The sequence below is a fragment of the Acipenser ruthenus genome, chromosome 4 (assembly GCF_902713425.1).
Source record: "Acipenser ruthenus chromosome 4, fAciRut3.2 maternal haplotype, whole genome shotgun sequence".
NCBI lineage: Eukaryota > Metazoa > Chordata > Actinopteri > Acipenseriformes > Acipenseridae > Acipenser > Acipenser ruthenus.
This window is the reverse complement of record NC_081192.1, coordinates 94,678,982-94,702,280: the sequence shown is the minus strand read 5'-3', so window position 1 is coordinate 94,702,280 and position 23,299 is coordinate 94,678,982. Positions and strand designations below refer to the sequence as shown.

Here is a 23,299-nt window from a genome sequence, read left to right as displayed (position 1 = left end):
ACACACACCTTACATAAACAGTTGTAGCAACACATGGGAACATGTAACAATAAAATAAAAAGGTCCTTATGTATCCTTTAAATCACTGATTACAGGGAACATACTTTTTTCTTACAGTAATGAAGAGTTTGTGGGGTGTCTGTAGGAGAGGGCATGAATGTGACACTATATGAATATATGTCTTTATACATACAGTACAGAGGACACATTAAACTCCAGCAACCAAATGTTTTAAGTTAAATATGAAATTTAAAAAGTACATATGCTGATAACATTAACTCAAGATTACACCCAGGTTCTTACCATACGTCCATTCGGGCGACCTCATCAAACAATAGGAGGCAAATTAATGCTGCAGCTTCGGTGACATTGCCTTTATTTTCCTTTACGATCAATGAAGCTGCAGAAGACAGTAACAATGATAATATATGGCTTTATTTTATTAGATTTACGTAACCTTATTCACAGCATGTGCAAAAGTGAAAAAAGTCCTGGGAGTTTTAGCCCCAAGACCACTATGGATCCACCAATATTAAGAGACCAAGGCTATGTGTTTTATAAACTGAAATTCCAAGTACACGTACAGTAAATAAATGTTCTTTGAGTTTAGAGAACAAATATGCCAGTGAATATAATACAAAGTTAGAATTAGGGCTGCTGAAACTTTTTGGGATCAGTTGATGGAGGTGGTTTTGATTCAGAACTAGTAGCTAGTGGGAGGCTTTAGAAGAAAGGCTGTGTCATGAAGTCACCAGAAGCTTTATGATATTAACATTCAAAACCAATAAGATGATGCAGGGATCAAGATTTTCCTGCTCATCTCAAATATACTAAACAGTAACACAATTTACTGCTACCTTGTCACTGGAATAGAAGTAGACTATTTTCTGAATTAAGTTTCTTTTAGTATTCATAATTATTTATTCTGTGGTCTTTAATAAACACACTTAGGCCTCGTACACACAGACTGCGGTTAGCACGATAACCGTATTAACAAACTGCACTTGCTGTGGTTGTTTGTTGTACACACACGCCTTTCATTACTGAAGTGAGTGCACTCCATGTTTAAACTAACAACTGAACTCGGACCACAATTACACGACATTCGTTAGGTTTGTGTGGCGGCAGCACGGAGGCTGTGTTCTTTTTTATGCTTTTGGAAGAAAGTACAGTACGTAATCGATCGAGAGCTCGTCAAGCACAGATATGCTCTTTTCTACAAAGCAAAAACTAACCATTAACTAACTGAACTGAATTGATAACCGAACTCGCTACAGGATTAACTAGTGCGGTTGTTGCTGCCTTTTGCAATTGAACTGTGTGTGTACTTAAACCGTATTAAGAGCAAAAGGTGAACTCGCAATCGCATTTAGGCTGTGTGTGTACGAGACCATAAAGAGTAATTGTTAGAAAGCTTTTGAACCCTATAGCGAAGAAAAGCAAAGTATTCTGATATGATATTACTCTCTAACTTACTTCAGAACAAAGGCCAATGCAGTGCTCCCTGTGGGCCTACACTGTATTTTTGATGGCTGGCATGATCCACTTCTGATTTATAGGGTTGATATAAAGTTGCTTGGTTTGCTGTAGGTTATTTAGCTAACTTTTGGTCAAATATAATAGAGATAATAGTAAATAGTATACTAACCTCTGAGTAGCATGAGCAGGAGAGATGGCTGCTGAGCCAGAGAGTGCCGGAGGAGTGGGTCTGCATACACAAGCTTCCGGAGTAGAGAAAGAGATGGCAACAAAAGGCAGTCCTTGCTCTAAATACAACAAGAATATATTTCAGCAACACATAGACATAGCGTTCTATGCAGATTTTTTTCGCAACTTCACTTTTTTAATGTACCGTCCTCCTTTAATGGTGCCCTCACAACAACTGTTGATATTTATTAGCTACAAGTTAATTAACTTTCATCTGTCAATCACAGAACAGTACCTTTCACTATTCCTCAGATTCTATAACCGCAGAACAGAACTTGAGACTTGGAAAGGTGCGTTGCAACTTCTTTTGCCTATAAATATGCCAATCAAACCTCATTACATACCCTTTTCTTAAATTAGATTTTTTGTTTGTTTTTTTGTTTTTTTAAGAAAAAGTATTTTCTGGTGTTTTCTGGGAAACGTTTGTTTTATGTTCCGTTTTGTGGTTACCAAGACATATCCCTAAACAAAAAACGTCCATTCAGGTGTCAGTACCGTGAACAAGTAGGTCTTTACAGTATGTTTACCAAATATTTCATAGTGGCATAAATATCCTCATAAATCAGAGGGACGTAAACCAGGAGCTCTTGAAAAAGACACACAAAAAAAGAACATTGTACCTTTCCATTGTTGGTTACACATTCACTTATAAATGAAAACAGTTGTTCTATGACGCCAAGGCTCTTTAATGCAGCATGCATCGTTGTATCTGCAAAACAACAGTAAAATATTCGGTACTGTAACTAACACAAGTAGGAGGGTCCCGCAAAATCAAAATCATATCCTCCTGACTTGTCCTGTAGTATATGTCAGCAATTCTGTAAATCAGAAATGTTAAAACATGTATGTGAAGCAGAAGTAGATAATGAGGAACAATACATTATAAGGTCTGCATTCACCCCTTCAGATTTGTTTAATACTGACAAGATGTGTTTTATGTTTATGACGCACTTTCGCATGGACAAGTGAGGCATTTGGAGATGTTGGTTCATCCAAATATCTAGTTGTCCAGCACAAACAAACAAGTGTTCAAATAAAACCATGTGAAAACACTGAGTATACTAAGTCTGCCACACCTTGGATACCATTTGGCACTTCTGTCCATTTTATTAAGTGTAAAAAAAACAAATGGGCCCACCAGTACCACCTCTAGATTTGTTCCTCTCGCAGTGCCAGTTACGCCTGACCCTGGGTCCTGCAATGCTTTATTTATGAACACGGCACTACAACTATAATAAGCAAAAATGAGAAGACATTAATAAAGACTTCCAGTCAAAATGTTTTCCAGCTAGAGGCCTACAGTGCAAGTTATATACTCTAGTTTTATACTCTTTATATGTCAAATATATAGGGCACTCCTCTGCTGCCCATCTGTCTTTTAACTTGTTTTTAAACATTACCTTTTTTTGCCAGACTAGGGACTGAAAGATACTGTGGTTTAATTTGTGAAGATTAATAAAGGATGTGGTTTTTTAGACATTTCTGATACTATACAGTACCTTGCATTATAACAGCCAGCTGCTCTGCTGCAGATTTCCTGAGTACAATGTCAACAGTCTCTGAAGTGAGGATAGTGTAAACTTTGGTGACAGATTCCACCTATTGAAACAAAAAAATATGAAAGTGTACATGATTATCTGCTGTCTTGTAATAAAATATGTATTGCACAGCGATACACCAGTGCATTTATATATAATACCTTGAAATATGACTTCTCTGTGTCGTCCAGATTCATGTCAATTGGCTTGTCTATGACAAACAAGGTGGAGAGAGTGGAGAGAACACCTCCTTCCAACACCGGGCGTTTAGTGCTAGCTCCTTCCTCATTTGCCAAGTGCCACATTAAGTGCTTTACAGCTACAGCCCGTACCCTACAATGGAATTGTGGAAACCAAGAATGTAAACAGTTTCATACAATAGGGAATATGGGAACTTTTCCTGTCATCTTTTTTATGGGAAAATACACTAGCAACAGTTGTATGAAAGCTGTTTTTGAGGGATATTTATATGTTATGGGCTTTAGTAACAATCATGACAGAAACCAATTTTATTAATCATTTCACAGGACTGTGCAGAAGTCGTCAGCAAGTTCAGTTGTCTAAAGCATGCAGACTTTCAGAAAATTCTTGCAAACTAAAAAATGATATGCAAAACAATGTGAACTGTGTCTAACAGGTGCAGGAGTTCCATATATAACATTAACACTCTACAAATGCAGAACACTATTTATTTTTTATATATATTTTTTTTATACCAGTCTACATTGAAGAAATTAGCATATAAACATCCACCAAACGGATGTTTATTTTAAAACAAAAACAAATAGTAGTAGAATAAAATATTTTACCTGAACATTTCCAGGCATTAGAGTCTAATGTTGTGGGTCACTCCTCCAGTTCATATAAAAGAGGGTTCTGTTGTATTACGATTACTTTAAGGGAACCAAAATCAGATTATCCACTTACATTTGTTGTTTGGTGAAAAGAAGTCTCAAAGCAGCCCGAAGCCTGGCTGTCCTAGGAAGAATTCCCTCTCCTGTTTCATTAGCCGTTTCACTTATTTGCAGGATACAGGTTCCCAGTGTTCCTTCAGTACCAGCATAACCCTTAAATTTACCATTTGACAGATTATTGTATTATACCTTTTTAATGCAGCTTCTACAGACATAATGGTAATGATAAAGGTCAAAGCCTGAGGTAAGTCAAACTCTAATGTGGTGATGCTACTCTGCTGCTTGTAAACTCAATACGTTATTTTTCCAGCACAAGCTTCTAGCTTTTTGCATCGTCAATGTGAGGCTAAAGGCAGCCACACACCAGACATGATGCAGCAAGCAAATGTGTACAGCGATATGACTGAATGAATAGAACCTATACGAATATGAACCTTTCGCACTCCACGCACCCCGGTGATGCCTTGGAGACTCTAGAGCGATTGAATACTATTTGGCACAACATATAGAATATGTGGCACAACATATAGGGCCTCAGCAGTTACAGCTCTCCATCCTAGCACATGTTCTACCAGGAGGTAGAATCTAAAAATAAAAGTGTAATATAATTTTTTTATTATTATTATTCATATTTAAAATTACATAGCTATATTTCAAATGCCATTCAAATTCTAAGTATTTTTTTTTTATCATGTGCCTTTTTTTTTTACTATAGCATTGTTGATTGAGTTTAAATGTATGAATTACAAATTACAAAAATATGAATATCAGTACACTGCAGGAGAACTGGATATACTTGAGGTGTGTGATTTACAGGCTATCAATTCAAATATATGTTGAAATGGCAGTTGTCCATAAAGAGAATCTTCCGCTATGGATGAAAATGCCTGGTAGAGAATATGTTTATTATTTGAGCAAGGTAGTGGTTTTAGTGTATGGAAGCTTGTATATATACAGTAATCTCCACATATAGGAACATCTCCTAAGAGAACACTTCGCATCTACCCAGCCGACAACTGAATTGTGTTGAATTTTGAATGGTTAAATCCTGCTACGATATTTAGTATTTATTTTTTATTACAAAAATATTTCTGCAAAAGCAAAAGAGAAGGTTTCCTGACTCTTTCCACATTGACAATGGTACTTTTTTAGTAAAAGGCAAAGTTGAATGAAAAATAATAATAATCCTACCTGCAATATGGGGACAACGTGGTACAAGGCGTCAATGAATGTGTTCCAAGTTAGAGCTGTCATCATCAACTGTCCCTGCAGCAGGTATACGAGAATGTCCTTGGCTGCAGAACACACCTATAGAAAGAAAAGAATACAGTAGTACTAGCAGACAGCTAGTGACAGCTACTATGCAAGTGCAGACATCTTAAACCACCCAGTTCAGCCATCTAAAAAAGAAAGCATTCCTGAAGCAGTTACTACCTGCCAAAAGCAATTGCAGCGATCACTCAACATCTTGCAAATAATACCTTACCTAATGCACCAAGGTCACCATAACAGTAATAAGAGGACAGCCGTGAACATTAAACCACCAAAATAAGGTGCTTTTTGGTTATCAGCTGGTTTATTATAAAACATACACACGCTTATTGCTCCAAAACAGGAACTTTAATTAAATGTTTTCAGGCTCATCACTATGACACTACAAAAAGCATCTGTAAGAAAAATCTACATTTTACTTTACATTCAGCAGCTTACCTGCTCTTCAGGGTCTTGAAGGCCAAATGTGCAAATTTCATATAAAACTCGAGCATGCAGAAGAAAATGAACCCCATGACAGATCGACGAAACTGGCTTAGTAACGTTATGGATTCCCAAACACTCCTAAAAGAAAAAAGTGAACATGAAGGGAAATGTAGTCATCTTTTATTGTTATCATTACCGTTACAAATAATATTTTTCAAACTATTTCCCTTTGGAATGATAGATGTAATCTATTTTGCAGGCTTTTGAAGGTTCATTTTTAATCACTTTAGCTTTGAAATTAAAATATTGAGACCGGCTGTCTGTCTTAGTTCACCTTAAATCTACCAAATTTTACTATAAACATTCAGGTATTTTTTTTTTGTAAATCTATATATTAGATCTATAAATCTAGAAATTAATCCTGTTTATATTCATTATTTTAGTGTGTTATCTAGAGAGTAAACAGTGCTAAAGATGTATGCTGCAAGACCAAATATTTAAATATTTTGCAGGTACATTTCCTCCAAAAATCAAAGTTTATTATTCTCAATACATTTATTACCATATGCAACACTTGGATATGGATATTTAGATTTTAAATATCAGTGAGAAAAAAAAATCCTCAGTGATACAAATGTATTTGTGAAAGTGGAAGATTTCAATGTACTTTATGTGCTGGCTTGAAGTTATGTTATCTGATGCTGTTTTTAGACAAAAAAAGTATGAAATCAGCATTTGATTTTCAGATAAAACTATTTGTTCTACATTGCTTTGGTTTCCTGTTTGCATACTTTTCAGTTGTGTGGTTTGTTGGATTTTGAAAAGCATCTTAGTCGTCAATCAGGGTAGCAGAATGTCAATTTTTTGGGGGGGCAGACTCTAAACCTTTTGGAAATTTGGGGGGTGGGGGGTGGGTAGGATGTGGCAGTAGCGCAGCAATTAAAAAAAAAATAATAATAATTACATACTGTAACTTGAACTAACAAGAATGGAACTGGAACTATCATTGCCGGCAGATGATGCTGACTTGAGAATGTTCCTGTCAGCTCAAAAATAATAATAGTCAGCATTCACATATCTTCAGCGACATTTAAAAGAGTGCGACGCATATCTAATTATTTCATTTTGGCCTGTTCTAACTCTTGTCCGTTTTTTCAGGGAACACAAAAAAGATACAATGTCAAAAATACATAGCTGAAAGGACTGTGTTTTAAAATAAGTAGGCTCCCATTTAGATGTACTGTATTTGGTTTGGTTGGTACAGTACTATATTTTCAACAGAAGTATTTAAATTCAGAATAATAGGATTCTGAAAATATCACCTGCCAAAAGAGATGACACTTTAAAATTCAGTATGTAAAATTCCCCATTAACGACCCAACAGCAAAATGAAATCAAAATGTTATCCATGCACAGAACTGCGTAAAATATAAAAGGCAATGCAATTTAGCAAAAGATTAAAATAAGTAAATACAGTATCCAAAGTCAGTATTCAAAATTGCTAAATATATTGTTCGATAATGCCCTAATGTCACAGTTCTCTTGCAATGTAAAACTGTTTAATGATTAACTGTTTACAGAAGCTGGTCTCGTTCGCTTTGTTGTTGCTGCATTTGTCAGGTAAACCTGGAGGAGGAAGCACTGTGTAACTGTATAATAAAGACAGACTGATTTGCGCATGCAAAAAAAAAAATGCGGACTGTGACAAATAAATTGTAACTTGAAGAGATGGGCTTTGTATCAGAAAACTGGTGACGGAGTCAGAAATCGTGCGTGACGGGTAAGTGCTTTAATTTGTTATATATATGTATAATTAATTTGTTTCTTAATACAAGGACGGTAAAATGCGACTGACGTGTATCTGAGTGCCATATATCCGAGTGCTGACTGTAGCTAGAAGAAAATATTCAGATTCTGACAAAATCCTTTGGCGCATACTGCTCTATTTTGTCATCAATAGGGGAAAGAGAACAAACTTAAAATGACCTTAATTACAAATGTATAGTAAAAATCACTAATGTAATGTCTATAGACCAGTATTAATGTAGCTGTATGTTAGAGAGAATTCTTTCTCACTCTGCCTCATTGTGGAATGTTATGGTACTGCATGATGTCAGACATTTTTAGAATGTACCAACTTTATCTTAAGAGTGTTTTCTTATTATCCCTAACCGGAGATGCAAGTCCTTGCCAGGGGATATAGTGCAGGCGGGCAGATATACTGTTTTGTATATATCTAGAGAATGGTTTCATCATTTTGGGGTATATGGGGGCTTTCTGTCTGTCTGGCCAACATCACAGTTTTCCCTGTATCAAGAAAACCTTGTTAAGGGCATTCTTTAGCACAAGTAATATAATGTAATATCAGGGAATAATATCTGTCCATCTGAATGTCTTTCTGTATTTCATTAGAGTTATGTAGTGTACTGTATAATAATCTGGGAGTATATACAGGCACACTGTATGACTATTTGAGTGCATCTGTATGTCACACTGACATTTGTACAAACATCTAGAGAGCTGCTTATTCAAGTATGATTACACTTGAAAAGGACATTCTTTAGCACAAGTTATTAAGAGCATCACAGCAGAGAAACCCTGTTTCTCGGTCTGTCTGTCATGCGTCTGTCTACAAATGTCTACAGAAGCACTTTGTCTGGGGGTATCTGTCTGTTCATTTTAAAATGTGCATATAGTGGATATACAGTAGCGTGCAGAAATGTGGGACCACCAATGAATTTGAGTAGTGTAGCTTTTTATCATTTTAAAAATGTTTGTTTCTTTCAAGCTTAAGCTAAAGGCAAGTATTGATGGAGACACTAAATGAAGAAGAAAAGGCTACAAAGTTAGACAGACCAAGTGCTGTCAGCAGGACATACCTTGGGTCATGGCAATCAAAAGTCTGTAACACCAAGAAGAACTGAGACAACACAGAGATGCTTGTTGTTACTGTTTACATGGCATACTGAGATAATGAATGCTGTACATTTTCTAACCTTAACAATATTAAGAGAGCAGGCATATGTTTCCACTTTAACAGCCAGGAGAGGGTGGGACAGCAATCTGAGAAAGCCCTTCTGGCTCTCAGCTTGCAGTATTGGACTAGCCTGTGCAGACTTCCAGCTGCAAAGATAACAAAAACAGAAGCATATCAATCAACATATTAAGCATCTGTTCACCAGAAATACACTTATTTTTTAATTTCTCAAGCCATAACATTCTGCTAATCTCTACCCAACCTAGCTCTGCAGTTCATCGCAGCTTCTCCACTGATTCCCTTATTTTATAGGAATGTGTTATAAAAGAAAAAATAGTACATTTTCAGAGCAATGATACATTACATGTGTGAACAGAGGCCAGTGATTTCCTTGACGAGTGGCAAATGTTGATGGTATGAAAGGCTGCCTACTGCCTGGTCTGCCAGCTCCAACAGTTCCAGAAGATTCTTTTTGCCCTGTCAAAAAAAAAAAAGATTGTTCAGCAAGTATTTCAATATGCAGTACCTGACCCCATGCACCATCAACACTCAAGACAAATACATACAGTGATGTCACTACATCACCAGCATGCCGTTTGACAAACATAGGTTATTACTTTTTTTCAGAAAATGCCTGACTGTAACTTAAAAGGAGCCATGCGTTATTAGTGGAAAATATTATAATTTAGAAAATAAAGAAATTATGATTGTCAATTATGCTCAGGGTTGGAAATTAACTTTTTGAGGATATGGTTGTTCCATTAGAGCCCTACATTTTTCTAAGTGAACCTAAAAAATAAACACAATAAATCTGGTAAATAGCACTGTGTGTGAAAAAAATAATTGAAGTAAACTGTTTTTTGTTTTATTTTGTCAAAAGAATATCACGCTTTTAAACTGAATAACACTGTTTGCATCAGCAGGAGAGAAGGACCAAAAAAATATTTGGTGTCTTCAGGTCACTGGGCCACTATTAATTTTGAACGCTGCACTTTGTATGCTAGTGAAACTGATGGAAAGGAATGAAACCCCACTTTCATATAGAAATGTACTATTTTTAACTCTGCAAGGCATTTATTATTATTCAATGTCAACATACCTCCATTTTTACCTCCTTTAAAAAGGTGCAAGTACATTCTATTGAATGGACAGCCCGAGTTGCGCTCTTGTAAACACTGTAATTTTCTGAATTGAGTTGTTCCAAGTAGGCAGCAGCAGACTCATGGATGCTTTGAAAAGCCATGCTGAAGGGCAAATCTAAACTTAAGTGAAATAGTGCAGTCCCCGTACTCTCAGGCAGAACTTCACTGGCCTAAAATATAAGGGGAAGAAAATTGTAATATGGCAAAAATTACACAAAATGTAGGATTTGGTTCGAAGTTCACTAAATAAGCTAAATCGGCTGACCTTTTCCACAGGTACGAATGTCTGCAGCAGTCTGATAGTAAAAATGGCAGTACCAATATATGCCAGTCGGTGGTTTACTAGTATGGGCTCTGATTGATCAGAGGAGCTGTTGTTAAGGTGGTAAAATAAGGTGTCTCCCAAAGAATCCAAAGATGACAATAGCTTCTCTTTCTGGAAAAGAAAAAAATTAAAAACAGCTCCAGTAACTGCATATTATATATTGGTTTTTTTTTACTATATAATAAAAAATATACATTTACAGGTTGTATATTGTGTAAAAAAACAAAATGTTTCCTCTCAAACTGTAGTCTGTTTTATGCCTTATGAATTGCAATACAAGATTATTGAATTGACAACTCAGTTTAACAGAAAACATTCTTTACATTGTAATTTTTTTTTTAGGTATTGAAGTCATAGTGGGAACACTACGGATACTGAAACTTAAGTAATCATCTGAATAATTATTGGTGCCAAAATACATATTCAGAGATGTATTAACTTACTAGTTCCCATCCAATTATGCTGTCATCAACCCAGACCTCTTCAGATACGCTGTCTTTAAGGAGCAATATATTCTCAGACAAAAGTTCTAGAACACGCAAGAAAACCTTCAAGCTTTCTAAAAAAAAAAAAAAAAAAAAAAAAAAGATATGTTTACTGCAATTAACACAATACATCTCTGATGTCAACATAGACAACAGCTTGATACATACTCTTATTTGGTCATGTGGTAAAACGTAAAAAAAAAGTTCTTACCCGTTCTGAAAAGTGGTAAGGCATGTTCTAGCACTGCAACACAGAACTGGGCTAGACCAAGCTGCTGGAACTGCAGTTCTAAAACATCCTCATTTTCCATCTCCGGTAAGTCAAGATGGGCTGTGTCTGAAGGGGATTGGGCAGGCAGCCTGGAGTTGTCTCCCTGAGAACTGCTTCCACTGAAAAATGTATATTAAATAATTGTGACAACCACCACCTAAAAAAAACATCAGTAAAGTGTACAGAAACCCTTTAACTAGTCTATTTCCATGATCTAACAGCAGTAAGCGCAAAATACTAAATATGCTTTTTGGGGGCTTAGTATAGTACTGTGATAGACTGAAAACTCAGGGTACAAGGATGGCTTCAATCTGTATTTAAAGCTGGCTCATGTAAATACAGAATGACAGTATACTATATTAGTTCAGTAACCAGGCAAATTTATTAAACATGGTATAGTGCAAAATTCATTATTTGTGTACCTGGAAGATGCAGCATCCCCATCCTGACCATCCCCCCTGGCACGCTGCCCAGTTCGTCCAATCACAGACGGTCTCGGGCTGCTATTTTCAGGAGACTGCTGGGTTCCTCTTGTTTCCTGCGAGTAGGACACCGATGAATTCTGGGAAACTACATCTAGTAGAAGTGAAAAAATAAGCTTATTTAAATAGCAGAAAGTTATACCACAAATTGTTTTTTTATTGTATGCACACCAAACACAGAACTCCATATTGTATAGAAAAGTGTTTTATACACTTACAGACAAAAATCATTGTCTAAAATATTCATTTCGTCAGGAAAAACGTGGAATTGTCTTTTACAATTCCAAATGGTAGCCACTCTTTTGAATAGGCTTGTTTCTTTTCAACGTTTATTTTTCAGGGGCTCACAAAATACTGTAATACATCACTCACCTTTTAGAATAACCTAATTATTTTGCAGCTTACTCAGTTTCTTTATTTAAACATTATGAAATCTACTAATTGTGAACATTTTCAATTGTTTCTTTGCTTCTGACCAAATACAGTTAGGGCAGAGATCTCCAAGCTAAGGAAAATCATAGCAAACAAAAGAGTATCAGTCATACTTTTCCAGTTGTTGATTTTGGATACCAGTATCTCCGACTCACTCAATTACAGTGTGTGGTGAGCTCAGCTGGTTAGAAACAACTCAAACTGAAAGTGGCAAAACCTGTTATAAAATTAACAGGTTTTATGCTGTTCCAATGAAAAACACCAGTCAAATGCGTACTCTAAAACATAAGTGATTTATTACAGTATTTTGTGTCATGATACGGACAACACGAGATACAGCAAAGGGCTTTACTTGGTATAAGGAGCATCAGCTTTTCACGCCTGAATATGTGACTTTATTTCCACACCACTGACAAGGCTGCTTTTGACACTGCTGAGCAGCAGTGAGAATTCACAGTTAGGATAAGGTGTTATTGCTTTGGGATATATCATCGTTGCTCTAGTGAGTTTTCCGTAAAAACATCAAACTGTGGATGATGATTTGCAAGGGGAGTTAGAATATCATCACATGTTACTCAGATTTTTCAGAAATGTGGAACATACCATTATTGCCCAGGATACCTCAATAATAATTAAGAGAACTATGAGCTACAGGATTAGAGATATCAATCTTTGAATTACATAACTTAGTGTCTCATGTTGTGGTCAGTTTTCTCTCTGATCGTTTAACATGCATGGTGCAAGTCGACTTACATTGTGTAGGTCTACAGCCTAGACTTAAGAGATTAATATAAATAAACATAAATATCAGGAGACTGTGATATTTGCATTTACAGATTAAAACATGTGGGATATCTACAGTATACACTGCTAAAGGTCTGAATCCCAAGTTCATTATTAAATTACATTAAAAAAAAAACTATTTTGAAGTGCTTACCTTGCTTGGCAGAGTAGAAACTAGGGTCTCTGTGAAAGCTGAGCCTGCTCCTGAGGTTTGTACACAGTTGGTGCAGGCAGGATACAGCTTGCAATGTCAAATAACTAGCACTGTCCCTGCCAGTACTTAGCTTAAGTAGAGACAGAAGATTCTATAACAAAACACATAATTAAGAGTTTCATTACTGTGGAAGTAAAAGACAAAATACTAAATAAATACTAAATTCTAAAATACATACAAATGGCAGCACAATATGTAAAATAAGACAATGGCAATAGATTAAAAAAAAGTACATGGGATTATTTCATAAAGCTATACATTCTCTCGTTTAACTAGCAATTTGTCCTACCTGAACAATCTTTGGTCGCTGGAGAAAAATCTCTGCAGGGAAATCCTGCATAATGACATCCTGGAGGAGCCTGCAGGTGGTGCGAACTAAACTGTGATTATTACTCCTCAGGGAACTAGAAACAAAAGGGAGAAAAAATACATAATGATAGTTTGTGCCTGTGTGTTTCCTGGTATACAAATACATTCCAAATTGATGTATAACACTTTCAATTAAATGTCCTATACAAAAGGAAAAAAAGGAAAATGTTGTGCTACCTTTCATTTGATGAAAGAATGTGTCTGTCTGTTGTCATCAAAGCAAGCCAAGGAAAAGTAGAGAACTTTAAACACTTCACTGAATCACTCACTGTGAAAAAAAAATAAATAATAATATTTTTTTTCACTAATAATTAAAAATAAATACACCAAGGTCAAAGACATTTCTTTTTTCCACCAAACAACTATGACAATCAAATGGCAAGCAGTCCCACTTGGGAAGTAATGAGCATTCTGGGAGGGCTGGTAAACTTCAACACAACACACAAATACATGTTGCAAGCAGTAATACAGAACACATTGCAATCCAACACAAGTTCCGGGATAATTGTGCTGTCCCTACCTGCTATTCTCTGAGGAGGAATTTCTGATGGTCTGGTGATTATGTTTTGAAAGTATCCAACCAAGGGTGGTTCATCTTCAGCTTGGACAGGTGGCACTGCTATGAAGTGCAATAAAATAAACAAATGTTGAATAAACATTAAGTCTTTTTTTTTTTTTGAACTGGTGAATGACACAAGCTACGTTCAGTGTATTCGGTTCTGAATATTATTTGAGTAGGATAATACCTTTTTGTTCTGTTAATACTGCCGACTTTCCATGGAAGGAGATTGCTGGAAAATCAGGAGGGATTTCTGGAAGCTGAAACAACCGATCCAAGATTTCATCAATGGTAGCTTGCCGCTTAGGCTCAACAATAGGACGCAGCTGAGTGAGAAACTCTACAGCTCCTACCTCCCCTAATAGGTGGGTTGCAGAGGGATGCTTTGGAAAAATAAAAAAGAAAGCAAAACTACATTCATATTATTCTTTAAAAACCTCTGTTGCAATTCTGTCCAGACTTAGTCAAAAGGTCCTCTAAATAATGTAACTGGAGTTAATATCTAAATCATATAGAACATCCTTTAAACAGACTGAAACAGGTGGGTAAAAGGGGGTTTTAGGCCCCCATTTTATGAAGGTGCAGTATTTTAAGATGGTATTAGTTAATTACCACTTCAGTGGAAAAAGTCTGTATAATAATAATAATAATAATAATAATAATAATAATAATAATAATAATAATATTCACTGGCCTTAGACCTAAGCATTAATAAATTAATTGGAGTAATTTTGTGGTCTAAATTAAACTGCTCTAGCTATAAACAAACTAAAGAACTGTAAGGTAATTTGCAACAATCCACTTAAATGTGTTTCAATGTCTTTTTTATTTATTTATTTTTATACACTTTGTATTTTTTTTTTTTTTTTTTTACATGGAGAGTAAAAACTCTGAACTACATGAAATGGTAACATCTAAAGCATATTTGTAGTTGTGTTTCTATTTGATTATCAAACAAATTAAGGTTAGATGTATGATGATACTGTATAAAAATCGAGGGAGGTGTTCACTGGAACTACCAAAACATGGGTCTGGGAGCGTACTTGATCACTGTCCAGTCTTCAGCAGGTTAGTCACAACTTGAACAATAGATGTATTAAAAGGTGATAGGAGACTATTTTGGCTTCCCATAAGCCATTTTCATATCACGTCAAGATGCACGAGGGCAGCAGACCTGCGAGGAGTAAACTTAGCTGACTTCCTGTACCAGCCTACCCTGTGCAGCAATGCGAGGGTCTCTTTTGAACTGCTTTTTCAAACAAATCATAATGTCCTCCATTAGGAACATTGTTTGCTCTGTATTGATTGTTTCTGAGACTACGCAGCTTAAATGTTGAATATATAGCAGAACAACTTAAAATGTATAAGGTATGTTACAATGAAATAACATTTCACATGAATTTATTAGGCAACATATCAATTGGATGTTAATAAAACAAAAAAAAAGTCTAAAATAAACCATTAAGTGTGCTGCATTAGACCAATAAATTGGCAGTGTTTAGAATATTAAAGCAGGGTTCAAGTGTTTACATGATGTTTTTATTTATTTTTTTAATTGTCAGTAATGTTTAGAATTTCCCCTCTCTTTACTAGGCTATGGGGTTGATTTGATCAACCTATAAAAGTTACAGCTGGATTAAAAAAAAAAAAAAAACATTTTACAGTACTAAGGAATCAATAGTATAGAAAAAACTCTCATTTTTGCAAACTGTCTATTCTCTAATATACAAACTTACTTTAACTAAATGACAAAGTAACTCCAGTACTTCTCCTTGCATTGGTACTTCTGGAAAATTAAACCACTCAAGCAGACAAACAAACAGCATTTTTTCTTGTACAAGGTCAGGTACTGAAATCAAGCCATGGTCCAGCTTACATATTATATTCTTAAGAGCTCGCTCTCTAATTTCCACCAGCTGGTGACCTGCCACAAAAGGAAAACAAGATTGCATACAGTTTCATTTGTATTAAGTGCCAACATCAAAATACAAAAACATTTCAAGACCTAATGGGGTAGATGAGTTTACAATTATATAGGTGTCAGTCTCTGGATCAGTCAGATCTTGTTTCCAATAGTATTAAAAATAGGTTTTGTTGCACACATAGCTGCTAGCATATATATATATATATATATATATATATATATATATAAACACTTAATGTAGCTTTAATCTGGCAAGAGCTGTATATGTAATGTTGTGTTGTTATTATTATTATTTTACACCCTACACAATCTGCTAATTATTTAACTGTCTTTAGTTTTATCCCAAAGATTATACAGCTGCCCTGGTGTGAAAGGCATGTGTATAACCTGTCCATAACAGAGTGTGAAGAAAACTACACATTTTGTTCAAGGCAAAAAGAGTTGTTAAACATTTTCATAAATACTACGGTGGTCTCAGGCTATTCTGTCTTAACAATGATAACATTCCTTTAAGGGGGTTATGTACAGCATCATCATCATCATCATCATTATTATTATTATTAAGAGGTTATGTTGTAAGTTAAATCTTTTAAAACCCCAATATTTATCACCACTTCATTGTCTAAATCAAATGTTAAAAGTATCATAAATTACTCAAGCTAGACTAAAACTGAAGGACTGGAATTGTGACTTCACTGTCAGCTGCATATTTAATTTTAATCTTCGGTCTAAATAAAGATTATCCCGGTATTCATATTTATAGTATCAAAATGAAAATGGTGATAAAAACGTAGCTAACAAATAACCGATTTCTACACGTATCCTCTGTACTAGACAAAAGTTGGGCTTTTAATATAATTACATTAACATGCATTAATATGTGTGTGTGTGTGTGTATATATATATATATATATATATATATATATATATATATATATATATATATATATATATATATATATATATATATATATATATATACACACACACACACTAGACGTCCAAAGTAAAGTCTCCTTACCTAATTTTTTAATCAGAGTAGAAAGTTCCATTGTATTTATTTACTCTGGTGATTCGTAAAATTAAAAAAACCCCGGAAAGACCACAAAAACCATCTGTTGTTACTCTTTACAGTTCAACTGCAACTCGGTCGTGTCAACAAACCCACCCGGGCTTGTTTTCAACTGACGCGCTCACCTTCGGAAGTAATTCGTTTCCGGGTAAACAGGAAACGAATTCAACATATATTTGTATGAGAAAAGAAGCACTATCAATTCATATCAGAATGTTAGGAATAATTGTGTTTATAATGTATAAACATTAATTGTAATTTTTCCCCATTATCGAAGAAATTGAGGTTTGTAGTTTTGAAACTAAACGAACATCATCTCCCAGAAGGCGTCGTCCCATTGAAGGTGGCTTTTATCGAAATAGAAACTACAATACCCACGATGCAATAAAAATAGGAGATTATGTTGCAAGGGTAGGCGCCAAAGCTGGCGGGTATGGCACATCACCCCAACACTTATTTGTCAATGCAAATGGTGCAGATGAAATAAAACTGACTCATGTCAGTCATGATTTGCTTTGCTTATTAAGGCTTCACTTATTTCTTTCCTGGATCAGCATCTGAATCTGCATGATTGAATCTAGGTCTAAATATAGCCACGCCAATGCCGACGCGCTAATATTTGATAACGTGGAAGAAAAAAGTTTTTTTTTTTTTTTAGGTCCCTTTTTTTGTTGTTATAAATATTTGAGAAGCCCTTTCACGTTCTTCATACTTCTGTTGGATTCCTTTTATCACTAAAGTCTAGGGAATATAGTTATAAAATGAGAATGCTTTCAAACTGTCTTTTAATATCACAAGTTTTGCAGTGTTGCCACTGTTTTATTGTAGATTAAACCTTCAGGGGGTTATTTTTCAAATAAATGTGCCAGAGGAAGTTGTTACAAACCACAGTTTCTGCTGTCTTCTTGTAGTCATTATTTTCTAAAGTGGTTAGGAAAAACATAGAAGACTATTTGACAGTACCTAATTTGGTTGGCACAAAATAAATTAAAAAACCCTAATATAAATAAATGTGTATTACGTTAACACTGAAACACTGATGATATTTTTGCATACTGCCAGTTCTACAAAAGGTGTATGGTATTTGACCCCATGCACTTCTGTAGGGAAAACAAATTCAGATAGTACTGAAGGACTCAGAGGAGGCTTTGTGTGCTTCTATAAAAATAAAGTAGTTATCTTGCTTGTGTTGTTCTTTATCCTTCAATTATGGTTTCAGATACCACTGACAAGTCAATATAAAGAAATGATGGCAATGTAATTCTCAGTTACACTTCTAATGTGTCTCAAAGTATTTACTGCATGTATTTCAAACACCAGGTCACAGGTCTCGGTCAGAAGGACTGACAATGTATTCATTTTCTTTAGGTCTTCAAATGTCTCCAGCTGGATCACACTCATTAGTGTGACTTATCATCACTGTTCTGATGTACCATTAGGTCCAATATCATTATATTAACTTGTTCTGCTCTAGAACTCTGGGCCTTCCCTGCTGTACACTGATCTACTGGACAGTGTACAATTGTGTTACTATTTTGTATATTCATATATATATATATATATATATATATATATATATATATATATATATATATATATATATATATATATATATATATATATCCTCCAATGTTTTAGGGGAAAAGTACATAAAAAAAAATGTCAATACCGGTACATACCATGCAAAAATTTAAAAAAAAACAGAGCAAATATGGAATGGTTTTTATAATATTGTTGACGATAAATCAAAATCAAAATTGATCTATGTGCACTTTTGCATTGCATGAATGCAAAAGTGCACGTAGATCAATTAGTTTTTAGTACGGCAAAATTGACATGACTATTTCTCTTAAATATTAAGATTATTTTTAATAATCATCAACTAATTTCCCAATGGAATAATACTACTTATGCATCGGTTTCAGTATCATTTATTAGTCCCTCTCTGTGTTGTAAGTGTGAAAGAGGGAGAAAGTTTGGGGGCTGTTGATCAGAGAGGTTCATAGACCACTGACAGCTCCATACATTCCCGAATGTGGATAATGGATTCTAACCAGATAAGAGAAGAAGCTTGACAAAATTGACTGTAGAAATAATAACCATTTGTATTAGGTAGGGTTAGATAATTTAGCTCATGTAGTACCTAATCCACCTAATATTCTGATCCCTGTAGTCCCTTATTTAGGTTTTGACCGCTTGGTGTCTATATAATTCATCTTACTGACACCTTTCAAACTGCTGTAATTTGGAACATATTGAACACCACTGGCTCTAAACCCTGAAGATTGCCTCAGTATCAGGGATATGGACACTGACTTCAGCTTACTAAAGCCAGAAGTTATAATGGAAAACATCTTACAAATTATTATACAAGAGACAGTCCAAGGACTACTGTAAGTAATTGTAACTAACAAAATAGTTCCAATAAATGTTATTTGCTGTGCACATCCATTCATTATAGATGTTAGCAAACATGATTTCTGGTACTACACTAGGTTAAATAAATCGCTGCAAATCATGCTTTTAGACTGGCTTGCACTTCCTGGATTATTTCACCTCAAGGTTGACATTGTCCCCATTCCTTTAACCGTTTCCCCAATTAACATGCATGCTTTTACCTTGAAGACACTGTTGGTGTGAAATAATCAAGGACATAAAGCAGTAACAGACTTCCTGTAAGGCAAGGCCAGCAGACTGGGAACTTCCTTTAGCTTGGTGTAGAGAAAATGAAAACGCATGTTTACAATAATGTGTGTTTCTTAAAAAATTGCACATTCAAAATGTATGTATTTAATGGAAGTGCAAAAATGATTAAGATTTATAGCTTATTTATTAGTTACTTTAAGTAAGCTTGTTTATTCATTCAAACCCTAATGATCTTACGTGTGTTTAGGCAGGTGAAAATAAACAGCACAGGTACAATAAGTGTCACTTCATATATGAATAAGGCTTTGTGAATCTGCTATCTCTGTCTTATCAAAATATTATAAATTAAACCAGGGTTGGGTGGACACTTTTAAAACATTGTTTGCATAAGCAGAATGTTAGTTTTGCTCATGGTAAACATATCCGGGGAGTTTAAGTGTGCCAAGGTCTGACTGGAAATGACATTAGTAGATTCACGTGACAAATGCGTAAGGGAGGCAGCACCTGTGTTGAAAACTGGAAGAAAGTGGGTGGCAAAGAAAGCTGTGTAAGATGCAAAGGCTGCCTTTCGAATCGGTGATATTATGGGGCAAGTTCAGCATGGAAGAGGGGGTCTTGGTCTCTGTTCAGCTCTTCTTACATGGCACAAGGCAACTCCAGCTCAACAGAGGAAGCTGGTAATCAACAAGGTGCAAAAGCAGGAGGAGAGGATGAGGTGTGTAAAGGCCGCTTCCCAAGCTAAGCAGAGAGAATGGATGAGATGGGATAGTGTGGAACAACGCAAGATCGGCTGGCAAGACCTATGGACAATGGAACAGAGCAGGATCAGTTTCCTCATCAGATCAACATATGATGTCTCCCTTCACCCACAGAACCTAAACCTCTGGGTAGGAGAGGATCCCTCATGTCCTTTGTGTTCATCACCTGCAACATTAAGGCACATTTTGACAGGATGTAAAGTGGGTCTTAGCCAAGGACGATTTACTTGGCGCCATGACCAGGTACTGCGATGTTTGGCCTTAGCATTGGAAGACAAGCGTAACATGACCAATAAGTTGCCACCAGTTCCATCAAAGCATTACACACAAAAGACAATATTCCTCCATCCAGGAGAACAGCCACCAAGAAGAGGTGTTAAAACCAAACCTCGCCCAGGACAACTGGAAGCTGCTAGAGACTGGAAAATGCTGGCAGATGTTGGTCAACGGCTTATTTTTCCACCTGAGATTGCTACCACTAACCTTCGACCAGACATTGTCTTGTGGTCTGGATCAGCACGCCTTGTTCATCTGGAGAGGAAGAAACTTTGGTATTCTCAACTAGCTGCTGAAGCAGAACAGCTAGGATGGAGAGTCTGGGTTTACCCAGTGGAAGTGGGTTGTTGAGGATTTGTGGCATACTCTGCAACCCGGTTTCTCAGAGATGTCGAGTTCAGTGGTCAAGAGTTGCGTTGCACAGTGAAGAACTTATCTGAAGCAGCAGAAAGGAGCAGCAACTGGCTGTGGTTGAGACGGAAAGATTCTGGCTGGGGATCACATTCACAATAGAAAGAAAGCAAAGCTGATGTACAAGTAAGTAAGCTGGGCTGAGTTGAGTGGGGGACAGAGGGGGGTGATGCTGGGACGCCAGAATTACCGTCAAGCCCTCTTGAGGTGTCGTGGGCTAGTCGACGAAACACAGAGGATAGAAGGTGCCCACTTGAAGACCCCAGAGATGTACCCTACTTACCTCAATCCAGACGGTTGTCATGCTGATGCGCTGGGGAGACCGAACTGTGGTTGATCCCCCGTGCCAGCATCGCAGCCGTTGTGCGTGCTGATGCGCTGGAGAGGCAAAATAAGCTGATCCCTGGAGCCAGCATTACACTTTAGCCATCAACACCAGGCAGAAGGATATCTACATTATCAAATGGAAAGAAACGCAAATGGATGGAGATGCAGATTGATCACATTAGTTTACTGTAAAGCTACGTCTTAGTCGGTGCTTATCTTGGCGAGAGCCGAGTTCAAATCAGCATGAAATGTTAACATCTACTCTCATGTAATGGAAATCAAAATCAGAGGTTACTTCCTTGTCCTAACATTTTAAGGATAAATCTTAAACATTTCTCCAATATTACATTACCTGTATATTTTAGTTTTTCATTTACTTATATAATGCTCCCGCTTTATTTCACTATCTGACTTACACATCAAAACATTGTGAATACTGAAAACAGCGAATTGGTAAAGGTCTTTCTACAGTAAAGTATAGAATATGACAATGGGCTAACAAAGAATGAACACAATTCATGAATTATCAAATCGTGAAATAATGAGAGAGCACGTTCCTGATTGAAAGTCCTTTTCTTGTCCAAGCATGCACAGAAATACATTATTAGTTTTTTTTTTCATTTGATCTTGATGCCAATTTCACAGAGCTCATTTGGGCTGAAAGAATTTAGTTGTATAAATTGATAGGAGCTAGGTGTCTTCAAACTTTCTGCGTCAACTCTGCCTGCATTCGTTGTAAAATGTCATGTCCCCTCACACTGCCTTAACGCAATCTTGCATTCATCATTCTGCAACACTGAGTTCAGGTAAATAAATTAATCGATTGAAGGAGGGGTTGTCAAGTATGCTTAGCAAGGTGGTTCATTATCCCTTACACAGCACTATTGGATATCCTAAGAGACAATATAAGGTCATGCAACACAAAACGTGCAATTACAAAAACATTACTCCAGGTAATTTCAGTCTGTTGTGAGGTTATGCGTTTCACATGTAACAGAGGAATCTCTGCACAGCATATTAGTAAATGAAGGAGCACACAACTCTTAGAAATTTGAACAGTATTACAAATGCATGTTCATTCCTATTTTGTAGTAATATTTTGGGAAAGTTTGGTTTCATTATTTATCCTCCAACAGAACTAAATTTCCTGTAACATACAAGCAACTCGGTTAAAACATGTATTTGGTAATTCCATAGTGGTTTTAGGTATGTTTTCATCATAAGAAAAGCATTACTTGCCAATGTCAAACATGGTAACCCTTGTCAGAGCAAGTGATATTGGAATGTTTTGGTTTGGAGTTCATTTTGAGCACAAAGCCCTGCCTAAAGCACTTTCCATTCTCAATGAGATAGTGCTGTCATTGTTTTGTGAATGTATGGCAAAGGCTCTGAGGCTATGACTGTATATCTACATTTCCTATTTGATTGAATGCGGTCCAGAAATAACACAGTCAGAATAGAAGGTCAGTGTAAATGGTTGCCGTACATAAAGAAACTAAATGGTACAACTCAGACTGAAAGAAACTGAAAATACTTTGAGATAATAAGTGCTGTAACCTATTCACTATGCCAGTTAATGTTTGCAAACAACTGAACGTGGACAAGGTTTACACATTTATATGGTAATTATTTCATTATTATTATTATTATTATCAGTGGTTAAAAACTGATGTGCCTGTGCTGGCCCTACGAGCACAAAGTGAATAAATGAAACTAAACTAAACCATAAGAGGCATGGCTGATTAAGCTACCATGGTGCAGAGGTGAAAGTAAACCGATATGGCCCGGTACTGTGTACTGGCAACACATTTTGTCAAGATACTTTTATATTTCGACTTATCAAAACGATTGTTTAAGCTACATATTTTTTTCTATGTATTTTAAGTCCTTTCCCGCCTCTGGCTTCTTGTTTGTCCGGTCACTATTGATGTTTAAGCAAAGGAACTTGAAATCACTCAGGTCCCCATACCTGTCAACACTGAGTCTTCA

At 36.0% G+C, this 23,299-nt stretch overlaps 1 protein-coding gene across 3 annotated transcripts in view; it reads right to left on the bottom strand.

Annotated features, from left to right (window-relative positions):
* rttn (rotatin) overlaps positions 1-17,007 on the bottom strand; it is a 51,683-nt gene extending 34,676 nt beyond the window's left edge. For 2 of the 3 annotated variants that reach the window (XM_034000529.3, XM_059023109.1), the window contains exons 1-22: positions 16,842-17,007; positions 15,633-15,820; positions 14,084-14,279; positions 13,858-13,956; positions 13,515-13,605; positions 13,258-13,372; positions 12,909-13,059; positions 11,480-11,633; positions 10,998-11,176; positions 10,745-10,860; positions 10,242-10,412; positions 9,934-10,146; positions 9,199-9,311; positions 8,854-8,980; positions 5,870-5,995; positions 5,351-5,467; positions 4,173-4,312; positions 3,407-3,578; positions 3,207-3,306; positions 2,328-2,416; positions 1,649-1,766; positions 304-400 (exon numbers count right to left, since the gene is read on the bottom strand). In XM_034000529.3, the coding sequence (XP_033856420.3) occupies positions 304-400; positions 1,649-1,766; positions 2,328-2,416; positions 3,207-3,306; positions 3,407-3,578; positions 4,173-4,312; positions 5,351-5,467; positions 5,870-5,995; positions 8,854-8,980; positions 9,199-9,311; positions 9,934-10,146; positions 10,242-10,412; positions 10,745-10,860; positions 10,998-11,176; positions 11,480-11,633; positions 12,909-13,059; positions 13,258-13,372; positions 13,515-13,605; positions 13,858-13,956; positions 14,084-14,279; positions 15,633-15,820; positions 16,842-16,872 (2,903 nt within the window). In that variant the 5' untranslated portion in view covers positions 16,873-17,007. Of the gene's footprint in view, positions 1-303; positions 401-1,648; positions 1,767-2,327; positions 2,417-3,206; positions 3,307-3,406; positions 3,579-4,172; positions 4,313-5,350; positions 5,468-5,869; positions 5,996-8,853; positions 8,981-9,198; positions 9,312-9,933; positions 10,147-10,241; positions 10,413-10,744; positions 10,861-10,997; positions 11,177-11,479; positions 11,634-12,908; positions 13,060-13,257; positions 13,373-13,514; positions 13,606-13,857; positions 13,957-14,083; positions 14,280-15,632; positions 15,821-16,841 lie in introns of those variants that run through there. The other variant, XM_059023110.1, reaches the window with a different exon arrangement.
* Between the last annotated feature and the right edge of the window lie 6,292 nt (positions 17,008-23,299).